The following is a 22374-nucleotide window of genomic DNA, read 5'->3' on the forward strand; positions in this document are numbered from 1 at the left end:
GTGCCTAGGTCTTCCAAATAATCTGATGCAGGTCATGTGGCGCAATGGGTCAGTGCATCTGTGGTACAAGCCAGCCAGGAATGGCTGTGGGCAGGATTCCTGCATTTTTGTCATAATCACATACATATTAATTGAATGGATCAGACGAGGCTGTATATGCAATTTAGCATTCTAATTCAAACAAGTCACTTTTCTCTGAAAGCAAGGTATGATCATGGTAGCCATCTCATTGAAATAGTAGTGGCAGCTTTTACATTTTTATTTAAATAAAAAAAGGCCCTCCAGATGTTGCCAAACTGCTTCTCCCATCAACCCTGACCATTATCCATGGTAGCTGGAACTCATGTAAGTTGAAGTCCAACCAGTTCCCCATTCCTGGAGTATACAGAAGAAAGCCTGATGATGCTTATGATCTATCGACAAAATATCTCACAGCTTTCCTTAATGCTTGTTTAATGTCTTTATTTCTCAGGCTGTAAACGAAAGGATTCACCAAGGGTGTTAAGACAGTGTAGAAGACAGAGCAGACCTTGTTAAGGTCTCTAAGTGTTCTGGTTTTTGGTAACACGTATACAATGACTATAGTGCCATAAAAGAGTGTAACCACAATGAGGTGTGATGAGCAGGTGGAAAATGCTTTCTTCCTTCCTAAAGTGGATGGGATCTTCAGAATGGTTTTTATGATGCAGCTGTAGGAAATAAGTGTTAAAAGAAATGGCACCAATCCAAACAGAGCTGACAGAACAAAAATCAGCAGCTGTATTTTCAGGGTATCGTTACAAGACAGTTGAAGTAATGGTGCAAAATCACAGAAGAAGTGGTCGATTTCATTAGGTCCACAGAATATTAAGTGCCTCATTGAAGAGGTCGTTAAAGTATTAACGATGAATCCAATGACCCAAGAACCACTTGAAAGTTGCAGGGAGAACCTGGCATTCATAATGGTCATATAATGCAATGGTTTGCAGATTGCTAGATACCGATCGTAAGACATAGCAGCAAGCAGATAGCATTCTGCAGTAGCCAAGGCCCCAAAGAAATACAGTTGCATGAAACAAGAATTCACAGACATAGACTTGTTCCCAGTTATGAAACTGTTCAGCATTCTGGGCAAAATAGTTGAGATGTAGCACGACTCTAAAGAAGACAAATTTGCTAGGAAGAAGTACATGGGAGTGTGTAGGTGTTGATCAGCTGCAACTAAGATAACAATCAAAATGTTTCCCAACATGGTCACAAGGTAAATCACTAGAAATACCAGGAAAAGGAGCTGAAATGAATGTATATTTCCAAATCCAAGGAGGATGAATTCTTTGACCATTGTTTGATTGTTCCATTGTTTATTATCCATGAAATGCTCCTCAGGGTATTTCAAGGAACTGCAAAAGGCAATAGGTAGAAATAGAGATGTCATCATTCAAATCTGATACATACCATTTAATATACAAGTATGACTACACTCTGAGTTTTTATGTGCATGTGCACAAGTGTGTTAATGTGGAGATCATTCTTTTAATAAGCAAGTTCCTTGGTTCAGCAGATGAAAGGAACAGATTATTTATTGTTTTCTGATGAAGTTTGGTTTTTTTCTATAAAACATAAATCTCTTTGGTTTTCTGCTATTCTTTGGATACCATGAACAGACTAAATGTAGCCATTTACAGTGGTACCTCGGGTTCCAGATGCTTCAGGTTATGTATTTTCAGATTGTGCACCACGCTGAACCCAGAACGGGTACCAGAATGGGTTACTTCTGGGTTTCGGTGCTCATGCATGCGCAGAAGTACTAAATCATGCTTTGCACATGTGCAGAAGTGCTGAATCACGACCCACGAGTGTGTAGATGCGGCGCTGCGGGTTGTGAATTTGCATCCCGCATGGATCACGTTCACAACCCGAGGTTCCACTGTACATGTCTCCTGAGAAGTCCTAAAGAGTCCAGATAAATATGTATAGTGAAGTATAATACCACACAGCTTCTAGAAGAGGAAACATACTTTTCTCTAATTATTTTATAGGTGAGACACAGGTGACATCAGTGTAGATTTTTAACAAATATTACTGGTACTTTGAAACTTACTTGTTTGCAAAAAAATTAAAAAAGTTGTACAGATTACCTTTTATGAAATAAGCAAATATTTACTCAGAGAAGACCAAATGAAATGAATGGACTTATTCATGTTCATTCATTTCAGCAGGTCTATTCTGAGTAAAACTCAGTTTAATGAAACCCATTGTTCATGACTTCCGTTTGTTGTTCCTTATTTGTCTCTGTTAGAAGCAATTTAAACAATCTAGTTGCCTATGGAAATTGACAGTACTGCACTCAGATAGCACTAACACATGTGCAATAAGTGTAAGTAAAGCTTATTGGATCTTAAGTGCCACTTAAGTGCTATTTTAAGTGCTACATGTAACCACATTTCTCTTCTATTTATGTTTTTCTCATATTACATGAGTATGGTCTTTCAGGTCAATCTCAGGTCAAATGCAAAGACGAATGAGCATTTCGTAGCATTATTTAAAGATCTTCTATTTCAATTTGGTAAGCATTTGCCCAATCATCTAAAATTGGCAAATTCATTCAAGTTTAGCAACATATTTAAAAGGCAATGGTGATTTTATTATTATAATGTGATGGCATGTTTTGCTTTTAGGCCAAATTATCATGAATATCTTATCTGAAGATGCTGTATCATATCTCTCCTTCGTGCTACATTAAGGCTTTTACTTTACATCCTCACAACCCACACTACAGTCTAACGAGCAGAGTCTACAACCTCTTAGAGTGAAACAAGCTGTCTCCATTTTTATTTGTTACCCTGTCTTGAGATTCAAGTAGAATCCAGTTGTTGGGCACCATCAAGCAGCCAGCTTTGCTCCTTGTAGTTCCTGCATGGGCGGCTAATCAAATGTGAACAAAGAACTTCAAATAAAATCACCTTATTTCCCCCCCCTTCTGAATTTAGTCACAATGATCCAGATCACATTTGCAACAACAGTACCCCAACAACCATGGTTACACTTCTTTCTTTCTAGAAACAAAAAAATGAATGATTTTACAAGACGAAAAATGAGCTGCACTCAACAGGCCACGTTATATCCTTATGAAACTGTCATGCATGGAGGTTTGTGGACTACTCTACTGTGATGACAACCACAAATCTGTTTACATTCAACAGGCTAGGGAATTAATTAAGGTAAGAGTATGAAGAGAGGGAATTATTAGGGTCTAGTTGCAGATATCCAGAAATCCCAAAGTGGAAGACCCAGAATTCCCAAAGCTAGCATCAGTATTTTTGTTTAAATAATATATGCATAGTAAATAAATTTACATCAGGCATAAGAGAGTCTCCATTGATTATTTTAATAAGCAAGCAGGCTCTTATGGGATACATATGAGAACCAGTGTGGTGTAGTAGTTAAAGTATTGGACTAGGTCCTGGAAGACAGGGTTCAAATCCCAGCTCAGCAATGAAGTGGGTGACCTTGAGCCAAACGCTTTCTCTTGACCTAATCTAGCTCAGGGTTGGTTTGAGCGTAAAATGGGAAAGAGAGAGTTCTATGTTTGCGACCTTGAACTTCTTGGAGGAAATGCGAAATTTAAATGTAATAATAAAGAAAATAAAAATATGAGTGAAGGTGGTCTTTCACATATGCCTATCCTAAATATATGTCATAGCCAGTTCTTTTGTCCCGGAAGCCATTAAGAAGCAAGTTGAATTCTGTCTTCTTCTTTTTCTCATAATATTTTATTAAAGCTTTTTCATAATACAGTAAGATAAAAGAAACTAATCTAAACAAAACAGAGAAAGGAAGAGAGAGAAAAAACACAGAGACCTCTCTCAAAGGCAGCACTTAACCCTTGTCATGCACAGAAAGTGGTGGACCCTCCCAGCTCTCTGGGAACTCTTCATCTCCTCTCAGTCTCTCACTCTGGGATATCTTCTCTTCCCTACTTCTCACTCAGGGTCCTTCCACCAACCATCCACTGCTTTCATGTGTGTGCCATCATTGGGCTTTATGTTTGAGGGTATTGCCATCTGGATTTGGCATTACTAACATGGCCACCTTCCCAAAGAATTCAGTCTGAATTTGAAATTGGTCTGAAAACACTAATGAGGTGGAAATACTGTGGTGCAGAAGCTTTAGCCAGCTGGGGCATGACTGCAACTTCTAGGGTTCATGTAGTGGAATGTATTTTGAAACATATCTCACTAGGATTAACCATTTCAGTTAATTCTATATGTGCTAAACTAAGACCAATTTGCTACACAAAATGGTACCCAAATTGTAAGATAACTTCTACTACTCTGCTGCCTCTTTTTGCATGTAGTCAAAAGTGTCATTCTTTCAGGGATGTTAGGCAGACTGAGGCCTCTGCATCAAGTGGCAGATACTGAGAGACAGGAAGTGGTGTTCAAGGACAGAGTTGTGTGTGCTACTGAGCCCAAATTATCCTGCTGCCTTGAGGTGTCTTAGAAGCTGCTAGCTTATAGCCATTATTAAATATTCAACTGTCTATGCAGTTGACTTCTTCACATGGAATCGTGTGTGTGCGTGCGCGCGCACACACACACACACACACACACACACACACACACACACATCTTGTTCTCTGCTGCAGGTATCTGAAAGAGTTCTTAGGTGGGACTGAAAAGACCACATTTCCTACACCATCTTGGCATCAGTTTCCATCAGAGGAGAGAACAACAGAGACTTAGTTTATCTCTTATGACCTCTTTATTTACACTCTTTATTTACACTTGTTGAGAAGGTTCTAGAATACAAAGCAAATATTTAGGCACACAAGTTGTAGCATGGCTGGGGAAACCCAGCCAGATAGGTGGGATATAAATAATAAATTATTATTACTATTATTATTATTATCATTATTATCATTATCATCATCATCATCATCATCATATTGACCAGGAACTACCTGTATCATCTCTCAAGCACTGTGTGCTTGTGTCAGTTGTTTCTCACTTCATAACAATTTGTATTAAAGTTGTTTTTGTTATTCATCCTCTCTATGGCCTTATCTTCATGATAGTTTTCACCAGAAATATTAGTCTGGCTTTTCTTTTTGGCAAGAAATGGTAGGTGAATGGGATACATTTCTGAAAATGACAAAGACACCTTTGTCATTAGATTAAGTGGTTTTGCATATTCTTTTCCTTTGCTCCAAAATATGAAGAAGCATTTGGGTTGCTGGGGGCTGTACTCTACTGCACTACTTGATCTGAATGACTATGGGAATGATGGCACATAATGATGATTTTTTTGGACATGTTTTCCAAGAGTCCTTCTTTCCTTGCTAGGAATTTAAGAGCAAAAGAGTCTTTTATTCTTATAACTCATTTGTTCCAGCATTTGATTTCTTTAGTAACTTACTTTTGGTGTTCTGGTCAGGCCTCATGACAATAATGTAGACTTTGGGGAAGAAGATGCACCCCAGCAAGCCTGCACTGGAGGCTAAAATGGAGAAGACCTCTACAGCCACCATAAACTTCCCTTTAGTGCTGAAATATGTGGGAATAAATGAGATCCAAATGCTGCAAAAAATCAGCATGCTGAAGGTTATGAACTTGGCTTCATTGGAAATGTCTGACAGCTTCCTGGCTAGAAAAGCTACAGAGAAGCTTACAATAGCAAGAAAGGCCATGTAACCAAGAACTGTGTAGAACATATGGGCAGCTCCTTCATTACACTGGATTACTATGTGATTAGCTTCAGATTCAAAGTCAAAATCAGGGAATGGAGGAGAGGATTTAAGCCAGGCAATACAGATGATAACTTGAGCAAGGGTACAGAAAAGAGTGATGGAGTTTGTCATTTTTGTTCCATTCCATTTCCTAATCTTATTTCCAGGCTTAGTGGCCATGAAAGCCAGAACCACAGTGACAGTCTTTGCCAGGACACAAGAAATAGAGGCAGAAAATATAATCCCAAAAGTAGTTTGACGGAGAAGGCAAGTCACTTTTCCAGGCTGACCAATAAATAGGAAGGAACAAAGAAAGCAGAGCATCAGGGTAACGAGAAGGGTGTAGGTAAGATTCCGATTGTTGGCTTTTACAATGTATCCTGGTTCTTAATAAAAACTCCTAGCACCAAAATTGTGATAAGAAAAAGGGAACCAGCTGTCCCAGCCAAACCAATCCCCAAAGGCTCATGAAATGACAAAAATGTGACTGACTTTGGAATGCAGTTTGTTTTATCTGGATTTGGGTACTGATCTTCTGGGCATTTCTCACAACGATCTGCATCTGAATGAAAGGAAGAAACATTAAAATTGAGGGGGGAATGTTTTGCAGCCAGGACATCCAACTGAAGTGATGGAAAGACAATCCATTTTAGTCTCAGCAACGGACATGGCATGCAGTGTGAGCTCCTGATAGTTTGATAATATTCTCTAAAGGTGCAGGTGTCTCCCTCCTGTAGTTACAAACTGTTTGCCCAGTTTTGGGATTCACACCGAAAACTGAGCTCCATCTCCCTTAGGTTGGAAAGTAAACTCATCTGTTCAGATGAGGGGGATCTGCTTATCTTAGTAGCAGCAGTGGCACTGGTGCCAGCATCCTCTTTAAAAAATGTCACAATGTGTGAGTTTGGCAGCTTGGGGCTTCTTCTGATCTCTCCTGCACCCATATGTCCCCTCTGGGGTTTAGTGGCCAGAGCCAGTGGCGTAGCGTGGGGGGTGCTAGGGGGGCAATCCGCACCGGGCGCAACATCTGGGGGGGCGCGCTCGCTGCCTCCGGAGTCGCCGAAGAGCCTCGGGCGCAGGCTGTAGCAGAGCCGGCGAGCTGTGCGCGCGTCCGGGCTGAAGGCGCCCGGCAGGCAGCGGCTCTCAGTGCTTGCTGCGGAGGACGCACCAGGCAGCCCCTCCTCACAGCCCCGCCTCCGCCGCTGCTGCTGCAGCTGCTGGGCCGTTGCATTTTTCTCGCCTCTCTGCCCGCCTCCTCCTCCGGGCAAGCGGCGTCGTTTGGGCGGCAGCGCCAGCGGCAACTCGCAGGTTAGGGGTTAGGGGGGGCGCAAATTACGTGCCTTGCCCCGGGTTAGGGGGCACAAATTACTTGCGTTGCCCCGGGTGCTGACAACTCACGCTACGCCGCTGGCCAGAGCTCATGTTCCAACCACCCCCATTTTTCTGCAGTAGAAGTATGCTGGGTCATGAATTGGTCTTCGGTTGGGCCTCCCTGCATTAGAGAATGAACCACAAGCCAACTAAACTCTCTAGGACTTAAATTTAAGATAAACCAATATATTGATTCCACTAAGATTAATACAACAAAACATATGCACTTGTTTGTTTAATCAGGCTGTAGAAAAAACATAGGTGTCCTCTCCACTAGACATTTAAGGTAGTATTAAAATTTTCTCCATCCAGTTTGTACCACACTCATTTCACTGTCACATCAAGTAAACAGTTTTGCTGGGCTTTTCTATTGCATCAGAAACAGAAACAGTGAGTCAAAATAAATGATTTTATGCCTGACATGAAACTATGTCTCTAACTCACTTTCAAGTATTTTAAGGCCTATACTCACTAACTAGAACACCCTTCCCCAACCTCATACCCTCCCAATGTTTTGGATCATCCTGGCTGGGAGTGATGGGTGCTATAGTTTAGAACATTTGGAGGGCAAGAGATTGGGGAAGGCTGGGCTAGATAAAATTCTGAGACCACTTTTTTCTAATCAAATAGGTTATGATGATGCCTTCTGATAAAATGAATGAATTGTAAAAAACAAAAACAAAAACACCCTTCTTTACATGTCATAGAGTATTTGCATACAGAGCATTTGCAAAGAACGAAGTCCCTCCTGATTTTTCAGAGCTATATGTGTGGGTCTGAAATTCACAGGACATTGACTATATTCCAGGTTTTTGCAAGACATGATCTCTCCATAGCTCTTACTTGTGTAGTTAGAAAATGTTCCTTCTGGGCATGGAGAACAAGCAAAGCAACAGACAGGATTCCCTTCAATGGCTATCTTATGCTGACCTTCAAGGCAGCTCTTGGTGCAGATAGATTGTGGAACCTAAAACAACATGAAAACGAAGTTCACCACAACCAATCACAAACAAACAACCACACCTTAGGCCAACCCCAACCTCTCTCACAACCAAAGGAACACAAGCGAATAGTAAAGAAAACCCACACAAGCAATGCTGACACAAAACCTCACACATAAGTTAAGTAGAATAGAAACATTGCCACCCGACCCCACCCCCACTCACCATGCCCCCCTCCACCTCTTTCCCCCTTTTCTTCCTCAGGTAACACTAATGTCTCAACAAATGAAACTGATCTGTAGAAAATGTAACTTGAAAAAAGAGACATTGCACATACTTTTGTAAACCAAGAAATCTTTAATAAAAATATGTTTTATTTATATAGAAAAAAATAGAATAGAGATTCACAAAAATGATGGGGAAAAGCAATGGTTCATGTCAGCATGTGAAAGAGATTACTGAAAGACCATATGCTTTTTGTGAATATAAGCAAACTTTATATATCTGGGAAAACAAAATAAATGGCTCAAATGAAGGCTGCAGATGTATTTTTTATTCTTTTGTACTTTACTGGGAATCTGTATATTTGTGGACATTTCCATGGGTCAAATGCAATGTGCATTTATTGAAGCTGCACACAGGACTCCCATTCTGATTTTGGGGCTGATCCAGGGCTTCCTATCAGCCCTGATTTATCCTGGAACCAAGCCCTAGGGAGGCCTAACACTTAAATAAGCTTGAAAACCTAATTAAACATGTGGCTGAGAGGGAGAAAAGGAGATGCAGTGTCTCCTTCCCCCATCTTGCTGACTCCATGTTCAGTCAGAGTTTAAAACCACTGCATTCCTGCATTTCAGGGGGTTTGACTAGATGGCCCATGGAATCCCTTCCAACTCTATGATTCTATCTCAAGCCCTGCTGATTCACGTCAGTCAAGACAGAAAGTATGGGGCAGGTGTATATTTTTTTCCATATTTAAATACATATTTTGAGCAAATATACTTTAAAGAAATGCAAAAGTATGATGGAGCAGAAATAGACAGATTTTCTGATTATCATCTACAATTGCATTCAGTTTAAAAGATGTAAAGATGTATGAAATTACTACTTAGTGTGGTAGGGGGAGAAATTGCTAGTGAATACTAGTATATTATATTAATTATCAGTGATTAAAATAAAAAACAAAACAGAAAACCCACAACAACAACAACCCCATAGCAATTCTTACTTTCTTGAAATTCTTTTGCCAAACAATTCTTGTTGAATTTATAAAGAAAAATGGTTCAATTGATGGATGGTGCATGTAGACTCTACCAACTTTCCTGTTAATTAAGGTATCGTTTGGTAGGGTAAACCAATTGAGAATGTCATATCCAGATGTTGATTCCCCCCTCTCATCAAAAAAGACATCATCTGTTGAAGTAATATGATATCTGACTTCGTTCAGAAAAGGATGCAGCTGCATAGCATGATCAATTAAAAGAAGGAAATGCACAATGGTCAATATTTTTTGCTCAAATGCAAGCAACATTTTTTAATATACTGCAATAGCATTTTTTGCATTCATATCCCAAATAATAAAAACATTAGACCTGTACAGACATTATCTGTATACATGCTTGGAGCAATAAAGTTATGAACTATGCTGCAGAAGCCTGACTCTGGGCACTTTCATTTTTAGACATGGACTCTTCTTGTGCTCAGAGCAGGGCTTTCACAGTGATGGATCCACAGCTGTTGAACCAAGTTACCTGGCAAGCCAAAGTAATTGTTTGGTTAATTTCAAATGTGGAAGACAAATATTGGATTACACCCAAACTTGAGTCAATATGAAATCAATGTGATATTTTAATCATGACTAATGTTAAATCCTATTGATTTTGGTGGGAACTAAGTACAACTAATTTAGTCTGGATGCAAGCTATTGTTATTTTTAAAGTCATTTTTGAAGATAATGTGGTTCTTCTGGTGTGTGTTTTTGGAATGGGAAGTAAGGGTAATAGTTTTATTTTTATGTATGATTTGCTTTTATGTGCATACAGCAAGTCCTCCAAGTTGGGAACAATGTAATTAAAAACATCATCACAAAGCATTCATAACACCATTAAGACTCTAAAAACACAAACTTGGAAAAAGTTTTCAAGCATTTTCAACTACTGGGTCTTAAAGGCCCAAGTGAATGGATAAAACTTTAACTGGCTTCTAAATGCCACCAATGACAGGCTATCCATATTTCCTCAAGGATGGAATTCCAGAGACCGAGGGTCACCACCGGAAAGGCCCTGTCTTTGGTAATCACTCAATGAGCCACCCCCAGTTGTGGGACCATGAGCATGATCTCTCCAGTTAATTGAAACACATGGACAGAGTAGTATTGCAGGCCATGATTTGGGATGTTTTATCTCCCATTAGCCCCCATCTGGGGCTAATCATCAAAACTTTTATCATGGACCCCTTTACCAGAGTACCCTTAACATTTTGTTGCAGTTTTGACTAAGGATCCAACCTGTTATGGCTTGGTCTCTCCCACAAATGCGAGACGACTCTGGCTGTTAATTATTTCAGATTTATTGCTAAAACAACAAATTAGAACAGAGCTCCTCTACTCATCATCCTCCCCAGAAGATGGAGTTGCCCGGACTGAGCTCCTCCCCCTTTCCCAGCACGAAAGCCCCCACCTTCTTTTCCAGTATCTTTCACACATCTCAGCCACTTTTGAGGTCCTGCGAGATTTGGGAGAGAATGCTTCCTGCATTCCAACATCTAACTCACTATTGGAGCTCTCACAGAGCCACCTGTCACTTTGGCCCTGTCTTTTGTCTCCCCTTTGTTCAGAGCTCAGATTACAGCTGCTCTCCCCCTCTTCTCTGTCTTCTGCAGTTAACTGTTCTATGTCTATGCCTGGTTCTTCTTCTACTGCCAGCATCTGAGCTTCACTGACACAACCCAATGCCTTTTCTGCCAAAAGTTGTAACTGTTGCTATGAGGTAGGCAAAAACTCCAGACAGGCTTAATTTGTCTGCAGGCAAATTCCTCCCTGGCCCTTAATACAGCAACTGATTAATTCCACAGCAAGGCTGTGCTTGAGCACTGTCTACTAGCCTTTGGGCAGGGCCAAAAGATACAGAGTGTTGACTATGCTGGCCACTCAAAGCACAGCAAGAATTTATGCAACGGATCTGAGTGGAGACTAGTTCCCTCAGGTTCATCTCCCAAACCACACTCACTATTGGCCAATCTGAAGTTTGGAGAGATGTCCCAGAAGTCCCTGCTACTGGTAAAAGCTGTTATTGCTGCTGGTGGTCATGCAGGTGAGAACCCCTGGTTTTCCCATGGCCACGCAGAGCCGCGATTGCCGCCACTTGAAAAATAGTTTGAAGAACAATAGTAATCTGACTAACAAGAACACACTAAAGCAAGTAGTAGAAAGTGCAACTGCAACTGAATTGTTTCATTGGTGGGAACAGGTGGGTTTTTGGAAAACAGAAAATTTGGTTGCACCTTCTTTAAGCTGGAGACCATCATTGCTGTCATTCATCTTTCAATTTCTCAGGAAATGGAAACCTTGAATAATAATATTCCTTTGTTAACACAGATCCATCCTGAGACATACTTTTCTTTAGTGGAAACAGAAGCTAGCAGCAATTGCTCATAACCTTAAATAAGTAGAAAGTAAATATTCTTACTACCTTCCATGGTTTAATTTTATGCATCTTTGGTCTTGATCTGTTCTCCATCTTTGTTGAGATGTATCTGGATGAATACATTTCATGTAAAGATTTTGCGATGGCATAAACAGCTTTGTATATATTGTAGCTCAAGTCCAGTGTTTGCAAATCAAATTTGTACTTAGGCAAATCCTTAATCCTTTCATTTCCAGTACATAGTTGCCAAAACATGCTGCCTGAATCTAGTGATGGAATGAAACAGCTGAATGCAGCCCCCCAAAAATGTGGCAGAAAGACATCATCTGGGTATTTGCTGAGGGTTATGTTCTGAAGAAAATGGCGAAATCCCACAATTTCATGTTTATGGAGAGCAAATGACAAGGTGCCACTGAAGGAAGAAAATCCCATATGCAAATAAGAGACACTAGATAGGAAGTCCCATTGGGATGTGATGATTAAAACCTTCCCTGAAACTGCAGAACTTTCAATAGTTATCTTTACCCAGATGAGGAAATCTGTATCTCCATACACCACAATGATACTGGAGGATGACTTAATTATTTTATTTTTTATATGCATAGTTTTATCAAGCATTTTGGGAAGCATTTCTGTAAATTCAATGCACACACCCTTTTGGACAAATTCCTTCTTCAAGTTCAGGACAAAGGTTTCACCTTGATCATTATAAGATGCTATGAGGCCAACCCACGTCCAATCAAAGTGCAAAACTAATTTGGTTATTCCTAAGGTCTGAAGACCTTCATTTGGGACAGTCCGGTAGAAAAATGGGAAAAGGGTTTTACTTCTCAATACTTCATCAGATGATCCGTAGCTGATCTAAAATGAGGGGGAAAGAAGACAAGTACCCTTTTCACTGAGAGTCACAAACAAAGTATCACACATTTCCATATTAATTTACATCCCAACATCCTTCCTATTGGTGGTGAAAGCGTGCTCACATATAAACCGTCTAATATCGCTAATATGCCAAAAGAAGATCTGGATGTCTGAATGTTCTATCATGAAAGTCTCTCCCAATATACACACCTGTGGTATCTTGTATAAACCTAAGACAGTTGACATCTGAATGGATGACATGGACTTTAGCCCTCCAATAACAGCTATTAAGTTGTTCTGTTTCCTGCAGGTGTAGTTGGGAACTGTTCTGCCTCTTCCTGAAAGGATACTTAATGAACATTCATATGTTTTCCTTGCATTGAAATAGTTTTCATGGGTGTGAAATCCCAGAGTCATGTTGGGTAGCAGATTGGGGTTCTTGTTTATCTCCTCTACTGCATAGACCAAGGCAAGAACATGTTGATAATTGCGAGTCAAGGGACTGCAATGAGAATTAATTCTGTAAATGCACAGAAGATGCAGTATTCCATTACCACCACACATGCACACACACTGCAAAATTTAATTTCAAGAGTAATTGCAAGAAACCACTTATAAAAATACAGTGATCATAACAAAATAGAACTGGATCATAAGTACACCCCATTGAAATCACAACTGTTGGCAGCTGTTGAGTAAACATTCACAGGCAAACCAAGGTTTACTTCTGCGTAATGTTTGGAATGGAGAGAAATACCAGCTTGGTTTGGCGTGATCATTGAGTAGTTTGGGGAAAATATATATAATTGCTGAAGAGTTTTTTTAAAAAATCTTCCCAGTTTAGCCCTTATTTAAATATTTTTGTATATGTATTCAAGTATGTGTGAAGAATATGAAGAAACATGTCTGTATACCCACCAAAAACAACAACAACAAAACCCTTACAGGGATTCATCTTTATTGAAATAAATGAACTTTCTTTATTTTATAAGAAGCATTTCACAACATATTTGAAACAACTTTAACACAGTTAAAGGAAGAAGAGTGACTTACTATGGATCTAATGAGTAAGCAAGAGGAGGCTGAATATCAAATCCCTCTAGTTTTTCCCATGTAAGGAACTGAGATACAAGTGCGCCAATAATGAAGTCCCCATCTTTATGGTATCCCTCTGGGTAGCGGTGTTCACGTATACACTTAAAGTGGGTTTCTTTCCCTACCACATTTGGAAACAGCAGTGAAAGGAAAACCAGAGAGAGCATCATGAACATTTCAGAACAAGGTCTGCCAGGGCATGTTTCCTTCACATGTATCCCAGGGCTATGATAAGAAAGTAAGGCCTTTAGAAAAAGGAATGACTGAATAAGAGAGAGGAAGAACAAGGATTTTTGATGCATGCCTAGACTGAGGAAGTAAGTAATAGAAGAAAACCTCCAAATGAAGATACATTCCAATCTATCTCTCTTTCTGCCTTCTGAATTGGACACAAATGGGAAAGGTGTTTGAGATGAATTTAGTGTTTCCTGCGAAATATTCAAGGAATTTTGAAGAGGGTGGAGGGTTAAAATGAGTGGATATTTTTTCAGAGGTGCCTCATACCTCTGTGCTGCCACCTGCTTCACCAAAAATAAAATTTCAAGACCAACTCAGAGGTCCAGATGGAACATGCAAAGAATTTTGTCAAGAAGTGATTTGAGAAGGCTAGAAAAACATATTCCACACATGAACTAGATAATCTCAATATAAACCCTCTTGCTTATAAAACACAATCTCACTTAGGAGCTACGTATCTGAGGTAGAAATGTCAGGTCAGGCCAAAGGGTGGTCTTATTTATAGCTTCACTTAAGTACTCCTAGCCACTTTCACTGCAACATTTTTTCTTAATACATCCCTTCATTGCTATAATTCTGATGATCCTCAGATGAATATGGGGCATGAGGGAATTTACCCAGGTGCTTCAGTAATTGCAAGGTAGATAGAAAACTAATTTCACCCAGAAGAACTAGGTGAACTGTGGTAAATTCTTTTGTTTTAAGCTTGATACAGGCCAAACCAAACTAAAACAACTGACAGATTGCCTCTATCCGGATACACCCAACTGTTGTTTACATTTTCCAGTCTTTGTTCCATATCTGTTTTCAGACACCTCAGTCTGCAAGATGTACATTTCAGCCCTGTATTTTTTTTTAAGTTGCTAATTTCCCCCTGTTCAATGCCACCAATAGTCTAAATTAATACACAAAATGAACACACAATACTCAACAAAACACTAAATCCAAGATAAATATATACCACAACTACAAAAGGTAAACCACACATGCACACCCCACCAAAAAATCAGTCTTAATTCTCACCAAAGGTGAACTTGTTGCAAAAATAAAACTACAAATTGTGATCAAAACAAGATACATGTTCTAAATCAATATTAAATGATTGAGTGACTACTGTACTATTGTTATCATTGTCATCAACAACAACATTGTTACAATATGATTACATAGCAATTACAAATGTACTTCATATATATATAAAGCTCTGCATCTTGTAGGAATATTGCAAAAGTTAGAGACCTTGAGTTCCCAGGACAGGAGAGGATTTGGGGTCAAGGGGAGAGAGGGAGAGGAAAAGACAACAATGAAAGGTAAAACAGGAGGATAAAAGGTAATGAAGAAAAGATTAGAAAAATCCCACATACCAATCTGATCTAGCAGTAGCCAAGTGAAAGCATCAAAGTTTAGTTGTCTGTGAGAGATGCATGATTCCTGGGAAAGAAAAAGTAGCTTCTTATAAACTTGTACCTCTCTCCTGACTGAAAATATAGAGCAAGGCCTACCCAGGTATTTCTGTGGTTCTCTAGCCAGATTCAGCCTGTGGAAGGAGGCTAGAAATTTGCTAAATTTGGGATGGAACTAGTCCAGATTCTGTCATTCCACATTCAGTGTGTTTGTGTGTGTGTGTGCTTTTCTAATGTGCACAAAAAGGAGCACATTTATCTATAAAAATGAAAGCATATATGTTTAGTGATGCTATAAAATTTGACGTCACTTTTGAGAAAACAACACCTTTAGCAAATCTTAAGTCTGTCTTTTCTTCTCATTTTGCACTACTAGGAATGAAATATGTCTTCTCAATGCTTCCTTTACTTCTTTATTTCTTAAACTATATATGATGGGATTGATCATGGGAGTCAGGATGGTATAACAGATAGAGAAGACTTTGTGAAGGGCATTCAGTCTGTCAGTGTTCGGAATCACATAGACAGCCATCAGTGTGCCATAGAAAATTGTAACTACCAAGAGATGGGAGGAACAGGTAGAAAATGCTTTTTGTTTTCCGGTTGCAGAAGGGATTTTCATTATGGCTATAATTATGAAAGTATATGATGTGAAGGTCAATATAGATGGGGGAAAGGTGAATGCAGAGCATAAAACATATATATACACCACTTTAACGTGCTAGTGTCACCACAAAATAGTTCTATGATGGGGAAAGTGTCACAAAAGAAATGGTCAATTTTATTGTCACCACAGAAAACTAACTTGGACATGATAATCGTTGTCATAGTAATTGACAGAAAACCACTAAACCAAGAGCTGACTATGAGTTGGAAACACAATTTGCCATTCATCATGGTGACATAATGGAGAGGTTTACATATAGCTAAGTACCGGTCATAGGACATTGCTGATAATAAGTAGCATTCCACACCTCCAAAAAAACCAAAGAAGTAATGTTGCACAAAACATGCATTGACTGAAATCACTTTCCTTCCCGTAAGGAAACTGGATAACATTCTTGGCAAGATGTTTGAGCTGCAGAAGGTCTCCAAGCATGAGAGGTTCCCAAGGAAGAAGTACATTGGGGTGTGAAGGTGTCGGTCAGTGGCAACTAGTAAAATGATGAGGATGTTCCCAGCCATCGTCACAATGTAGATGAAAAGGAACAAAAGGAAAAGAGGAATCAGCAGTGCCTGGTGGTGATCTCCAAATCCCAGAAGAATAAATTCAGTTACATGTGTATGATTTAGCTGTTCTTTATTTTCATATAACTGCACCTGTAAAAAAGAAACAAGTTCATGGCAAAATTAAATGGTTTTTATATCTTGGATCCGAACACTTCAAAAGGAGCACATTTCCTTTGTTCTCCATATGATAATTGTTCAGCTGCATCAACTTTTAACCTGGCTAGCTTTTGCAAGAGTTTATAGTTCCAACAATGATAATTTCATTTCTTAAATGGAATATGGCTTTCCTGTTCCCTAATGGAACTACAATATCTGCATTAGAAATCCAGCCTGCCAAATTTCCATTCCTCCATCTAACTCACACTCCAGCAGCCTTGCACCCTTGTAATTCTAAGCATTGTTAAGTACTATATTGCATGCATTTTATATATTTCAAAAGAGAGTAAAAGGCCACATACCTTTAATTGGGTAGTCATAACTGATTCACATTGGTTAATTTTGTCCAACGTTTCAGCAACCAACACATAATTTCATTAGAAGTTCTTCATCTATAGAATTTGTTTTGTCATGTTGGATAGTCTTACCCATACTATCTAACATCTCCTTTGTGATTCTTCTGCTGTTCTTTCATTTAATACATTGCAGTACTTAGTCTGAAGAAAAAAATGTGGGCAACACTGAAAGTCAAAATCAAGAAACGTGTTAATTGAAACCTCCTAAATGTGGCCAGGTTCCTTTCCACCTTCATGTCTCTTTCTCTTTATTACAAGATGCCCCTCCTTATTACTAGTGCATTCTGCACTCAAGGGGAATTTACAGGACAGGGAGCAATCAGCAATATATACATTTATTTTCTTTAATGATGTCTGCTGAGCATCTTAATTCAGGAGTGGGCAATCTCCAATTCTGGCAAACAGGGAGGGGGCACATGGCAGTGGTAGATAGAGTCAGAAGCAAAAAGAGGGTGGAGAGATGGATTTTATGTTTATACAGTAGCCTAGTGGATACACACACTCTCACACCCATCTCCACCATCCATCTGAACAAGCAAGTGTCATTAGAGTGCAAGAACACATTCCAGCAAGGCAGGGAATATCCAAGGATACAGTGGTACCTCGGGTTAAGAACTTAATTCATTCTGGAGGTCTGTTCTTAATCTGAAACTGTTCTTAACCTGAGGTACCACTTTAGCTAATGGGGCCTCCTGCTGCTGCAGCACCGCTGCCATGCAATTTCTGTTCTCATCCTGAAGCAAAGTCCTTAACCCGAGGTACTATTTCTGGGTTAGCGGAGTCTGTAACCTGAAGCATCTGTAACCTGAAGCGTCTGTAACCCGACATACCACTGTATTGCAACAAATACGCAAGGAGTGTGAGGAAGGTGGCCTGGCAAAATAGGAGTTGACTGTGGTGGGTACCAAATGCCAAACAGAGAGGCCTGGAAGGCAACATTTGGCTCCCAGACCTGAATTTCCCCCACCCCTTCCTTAAATTAAATCCCTTTCCTGGCTTAATTTGGATATGCCATTCCCTGCCCCTGTGTGAAATATAAAACCGCTTGAGCAAGAGGCCGATGAACAAGGTTGGAATTTTGACTGAGCCCAAACATGCTTTGGAATGCCATGGCCTTGATGCTTTCAGGATACAAACCCCAAGCTGCTGCCATTGAGAATGAAATGTTACCTTGCAGGCATTCTAACACAAAGAGGCAAAGGACTTGGATGATGCACTCAGATTTGGCTGACTGATTGCCTACCTGGCTTAATTCATTAATTCTGCAACAGTCACTATGTTAATTACAAGTCAATATTAAATGATATATAAATTCAGCATGAATGCTTCATCACTACATTACTATTTGGTAGATTCATGCCGCTGATTGCTTTGGTCCCCTTTTATACAAGCGGACCAGAGTGAAATTTCCCTTGGCATAGTCTGCTCCTGTCACCCCAGCACCCGGCCCCTGCAGATTGACTGAATTTGAATCTGGGTTTGGTGGGAACCCAGAGGCCACCGTGACGGCTGTTGGGGACGTGGCAATGGGCAGGAAGAAAGAGCCATGGCTGTGGGATGATGGGGGAGCCTTGCACTGGGTCACAAACATCGCCCACTGCTGGATTGGTGAATGGCCATTATAGTTAAACTATGTGCTGTATGAAAGTGTATCCTTTTACTTGTCCTGAATCACCCACCCTTCAACTTAATTGGATGACCCCTGTTTCATCATTATGAGAGAGAGAGTGTGAATCTTATTTCTTTCCACTTTCTCCATGGTGGGTAGATCTGCGTTCACGTGAAAGATTGGGATAATGTTTCCCATGTGTCAAGATAAACTGGTTTTGAAATTGAGCAGTGATTTATTTATTTATTTATTCATTGTGATACAGTCTGATAAAATCCAATTTCCTATTTGGTGCATGAAAACATATGGATTCATCTTGTTTGAGCTACGTATCTACAAGCAACTGACGAATCTGTCTCTTCAGTGCCTTCTTTACTTCTTTGTTTCTCAGGCTGTAGACAAGTGGATTTATCATGGGAGTCAGGACAGCATAGAAGACAGAGAATACTTTGTTAAGATCTCTCAGTGTGACAGTGTTTGGTAACACATAGACAATGGCTATTGTGGAATAGAAAATTGTGACCACAATAAGATGAGATGAGCAAGTAGAAAAGGCCTTTTGTCTGCCACTGGTGGACTTGATTCTCAATATGGCAGTGATAATGGAAGCATACGATATCAATGTCAGCAAAAATGGAGGACCGGTGAATACAGAAGCAACAAGGAATATCAAAATCCTCAAAAGACTAGTGTCACTGCAAGACAATTCTATGAGTGGAAAGACATCACAAAAGAAATGATTTATTTCATTGGGGCCACAGAAAGCTAACCTGGACACTAATGATATTGTTATGGAAATAGCCAGAAATCCACTGATGAAAGACACACCAACTAACTTCACACAGAACTTACCATTCATATGGGTTGCATAATGCAAGGGTCGGCATATAGCTAAATAGCGATCATAGGACATCACAGATAAGAGATAGCACTCAGCTGCCCCAAATGATGCAAAGAAATAGTGCTGAACAAAGCAGAGATTGAATTGAATAGATCTGTCACCAGTTAAAAGGCTGGCCAGAGTCTTGGGCAGAATAGTAGAACTATAGCAGGTCTCTAGGCCAGAAAAATTCCCAAGGAAGAAGTACATGGGGGTATGAAGATGTTTATCAGCTATAACAAGCATGACAATGAGAATGTTCCCAACCAAGGTAACCATGTAGAAAAGCAAAAAAAGCAAGAAGAGAAGAATTTGCAGCTCTCGGAGATTACTAAATCCTATAAGGACAAACTCGGTCACATTAGGTTGATTTTCCTTATCGGTGCTGTTTAGAAGTTGCATCTTTGGGTAAAACATATTCAGACATATAATCTGGTGAAAATAAGAGAGGAACACAATATTGCAAATATTATGGGTTGGCCTTCAATTTCACAATTCAGAAGAGCAATCAAAGCAATGAGTCTTAAGCACAGTTAAATGCTTAAAATTGAATGATGTGAATGGTACTGATGCACAGCAACATTCTGATGCACAGCAACATTCTCTGATGCACAGCAACATTATCTGCAGTGTGCTACAGCTTAGCTGTTGTTGCTGCTGCTGCTGTGATATTCCATCCTTCCTTCTAAAGGCTCCTAGGGAAACAAACACATAAGTGATAAAATTAATTAATTAATGTATTAAAAACATGTTTGATACAATTCCATTACAGATGCAGAATGGGAAATATCTCTACTTGAAAGACAAGAGGCATTATGGAGAAACATGTTAGCTCTCCAGACTCAGAAAAGAACCACTACTCTTTCTCGAGAGAGGAGGCTAAACTATGCTTCTAAAAGCAAAGCAAAACAAAACAAGATCCACATATTACCATCACCTGAAGAAATAACACACAAAAAAAATTGTCCCTGGAAACGGGGCAACATAAATAGGAGCTTGAATGCAGGTCTTCCCAGTCTCTCCTGCTTTCTCCTACTCTGGATCTTAAGAGCAGGACTCATAAGCATCATCATACATTAGTTCAAAGACCTCTTGATTTCCATGGGAAATTTTAAAAAGTAAGAATGTGTTTAATTCTCCCACTAGAAAAAGAACCAGTTGACCTTAAAGGTGTCTAATTTTTGCACATTTCTTTTAACTTCCAGCAATGATAAATCTCTTTAGATATATCTCATTTCCCCTGCTGCTTTTGTCACATGGGACAATTTTAAAAGCAGTGCTGACCCAGTCCTGCATTTTCATCCATTCCAACATTTATTAAAGAGAAATATTATTACTGCTGTCTCAGTTTTCATCTTTTCCTTCATTATTCATCCTACCTTATACTTTGCCCATAATCAAGGATTGTACAGTTGGAGAAGTTATTAAGTCTGTGGTTTGTTGACAAGACATCCAATTAGATTCCTCACAGCATTGCAGCATGCCACTTTAAAGCATTTAACAGAGTTCGTTACTAAAAAAATAAATGTCTTTTGGAATGATTTCAATTCTTTTAAATATCAACTGCCTCGTGGCCTGTTAATTTACAGACTATTAATTTCAGTAAGGAAGAGTTTAAACTGCAAGCATGATAATCAATGGCACAAGAGTCTCCAAGGAAGAAGGAAAATTGGGAGAAAAACCACTGGGGCATCCTGTTAGACTTAAGCAAAACTCTAATCCCACAGGAAATATTAATGAGGAAGAAGACTGATCAAAACATAACAATAATAAACAATGCCATGATCTAGGGTTAAGTTGAACCTCACCTCTCTTTCTTTGTCCCATTCATGAGCAGTGAAATCAGGGTCACTGGGTTTTGGAATCCCCCCCCCCCTAGGATTGGTGGCTAACAATACCACTCGCAGAGATATTCAGGGAGATAAAAATATTAGCCAGTCAGGTCACCTCTATGAGCAGGGTTGCAGTGCCTTAAACAGGGGGGCACACCCTGAGCCTCTCCCCTTTTGAACCTTACCACAGGATTCACCACCCACTCTCCCATTTGTATATAATCTGTATGTAGTCCTGTCCAAAGATGTGTGGGCAGGACAATGTGGACCTTGCTATGGTATATGTTGTCACCATATTCAGGGCCAGGGAGGATTTTCCTGCAGACAAATTGGCTGGTCTGTAGATTTTTACCTACCTCATAGAAAACATTACAACTTGGGCGGTTAAGGCATTGGGTTGTATACTTAGCTGATCAGGTAAAGGGGCCAGGGAGGGCTGTCTCTGCCTGAGAGCCCACACAGGGGCCAACAGGCCATAGCAACCTTCCGAAAGGTGGCCCTGGCAGGTGACCCCCCCTTTCTACACCTACTTATCAACCAGCAGTCGGGCTGCTTGATACGAGATACATACCCAATGACTTTGGCCAAAGCCTATTCCATCTGCAATCAATAAAAGTTGTGGCCAATTTCCACCCAACATCAATGTCTTATGTCTTATTTCATACTGAGACCCTGCACCAGGTAGCAAGCATCATGTGCCTGGGTATGTAAATGACACCTGCTTTCTGTTAATAATCTTGTGTGGTAGCTGGAGTCCAAGGATTGAAAAGTGTTGCCTTCCAGATATTGTTAGGTTCCAACTTTTGTCAGATCTAATAAGCATAGGTCAGGGGTTATTGGAGCTGTCATGCAGACACACCTGGAGGGCAATAGATTTTCCTTCCCTGCTGTAAGCATCCAACACCCACACCAGAACCAGAATGTTTGTTTAGCTACAAGTCAGCTACAGAAAAATTTGTTTGGTAAAATAAAATTATCTGGAAATAGCTATAGAATTTACCAGAATTCTCATGACCTATTTATTGGATTTTTTGGTCATGTAAATATCACAT

At 39.8% G+C, this 22374-nt stretch overlaps 2 protein-coding genes across 2 annotated transcripts; both read right to left on the reverse strand.

Annotated features, from left to right (window-relative positions):
* Positions 1–406: 406 nt before the first annotated feature.
* Positions 407–16965, reverse strand: LOC308571692 (olfactory receptor 6B1-like; the record flags this gene model as incomplete). Its single annotated transcript, XM_081167335.1, has 3 exons — positions 407–1075; positions 16289–16579; positions 16948–16965. 3 exons carry the CDS (start codon positions 16963–16965, stop codon positions 407–409), a joined length of 978 nt encoding a protein of 325 aa, XP_081023461.1.
* A 1970-nt stretch (positions 16966–18935) lies between these two features.
* On the reverse strand, positions 18936–19892 carry LOC308571693 (olfactory receptor 5B21-like; the record flags this gene model as incomplete). The annotated part of the gene is made up of 1 exon (XM_081167336.1): positions 18936–19892. One exon carries the CDS (start codon positions 19890–19892, stop codon positions 18936–18938), a length of 957 nt encoding a protein of 318 aa, XP_081023462.1.
* Positions 19893–22374: the final 2482 nt, after the last annotated feature.

Source organism: Podarcis bocagei (assembly GCF_964188305.1).
Source record: "Podarcis bocagei genome assembly, chromosome: 13".
In the NCBI taxonomy this organism is placed as follows: Eukaryota; Metazoa; Chordata; class Lepidosauria; order Squamata; family Lacertidae; genus Podarcis; species Podarcis bocagei.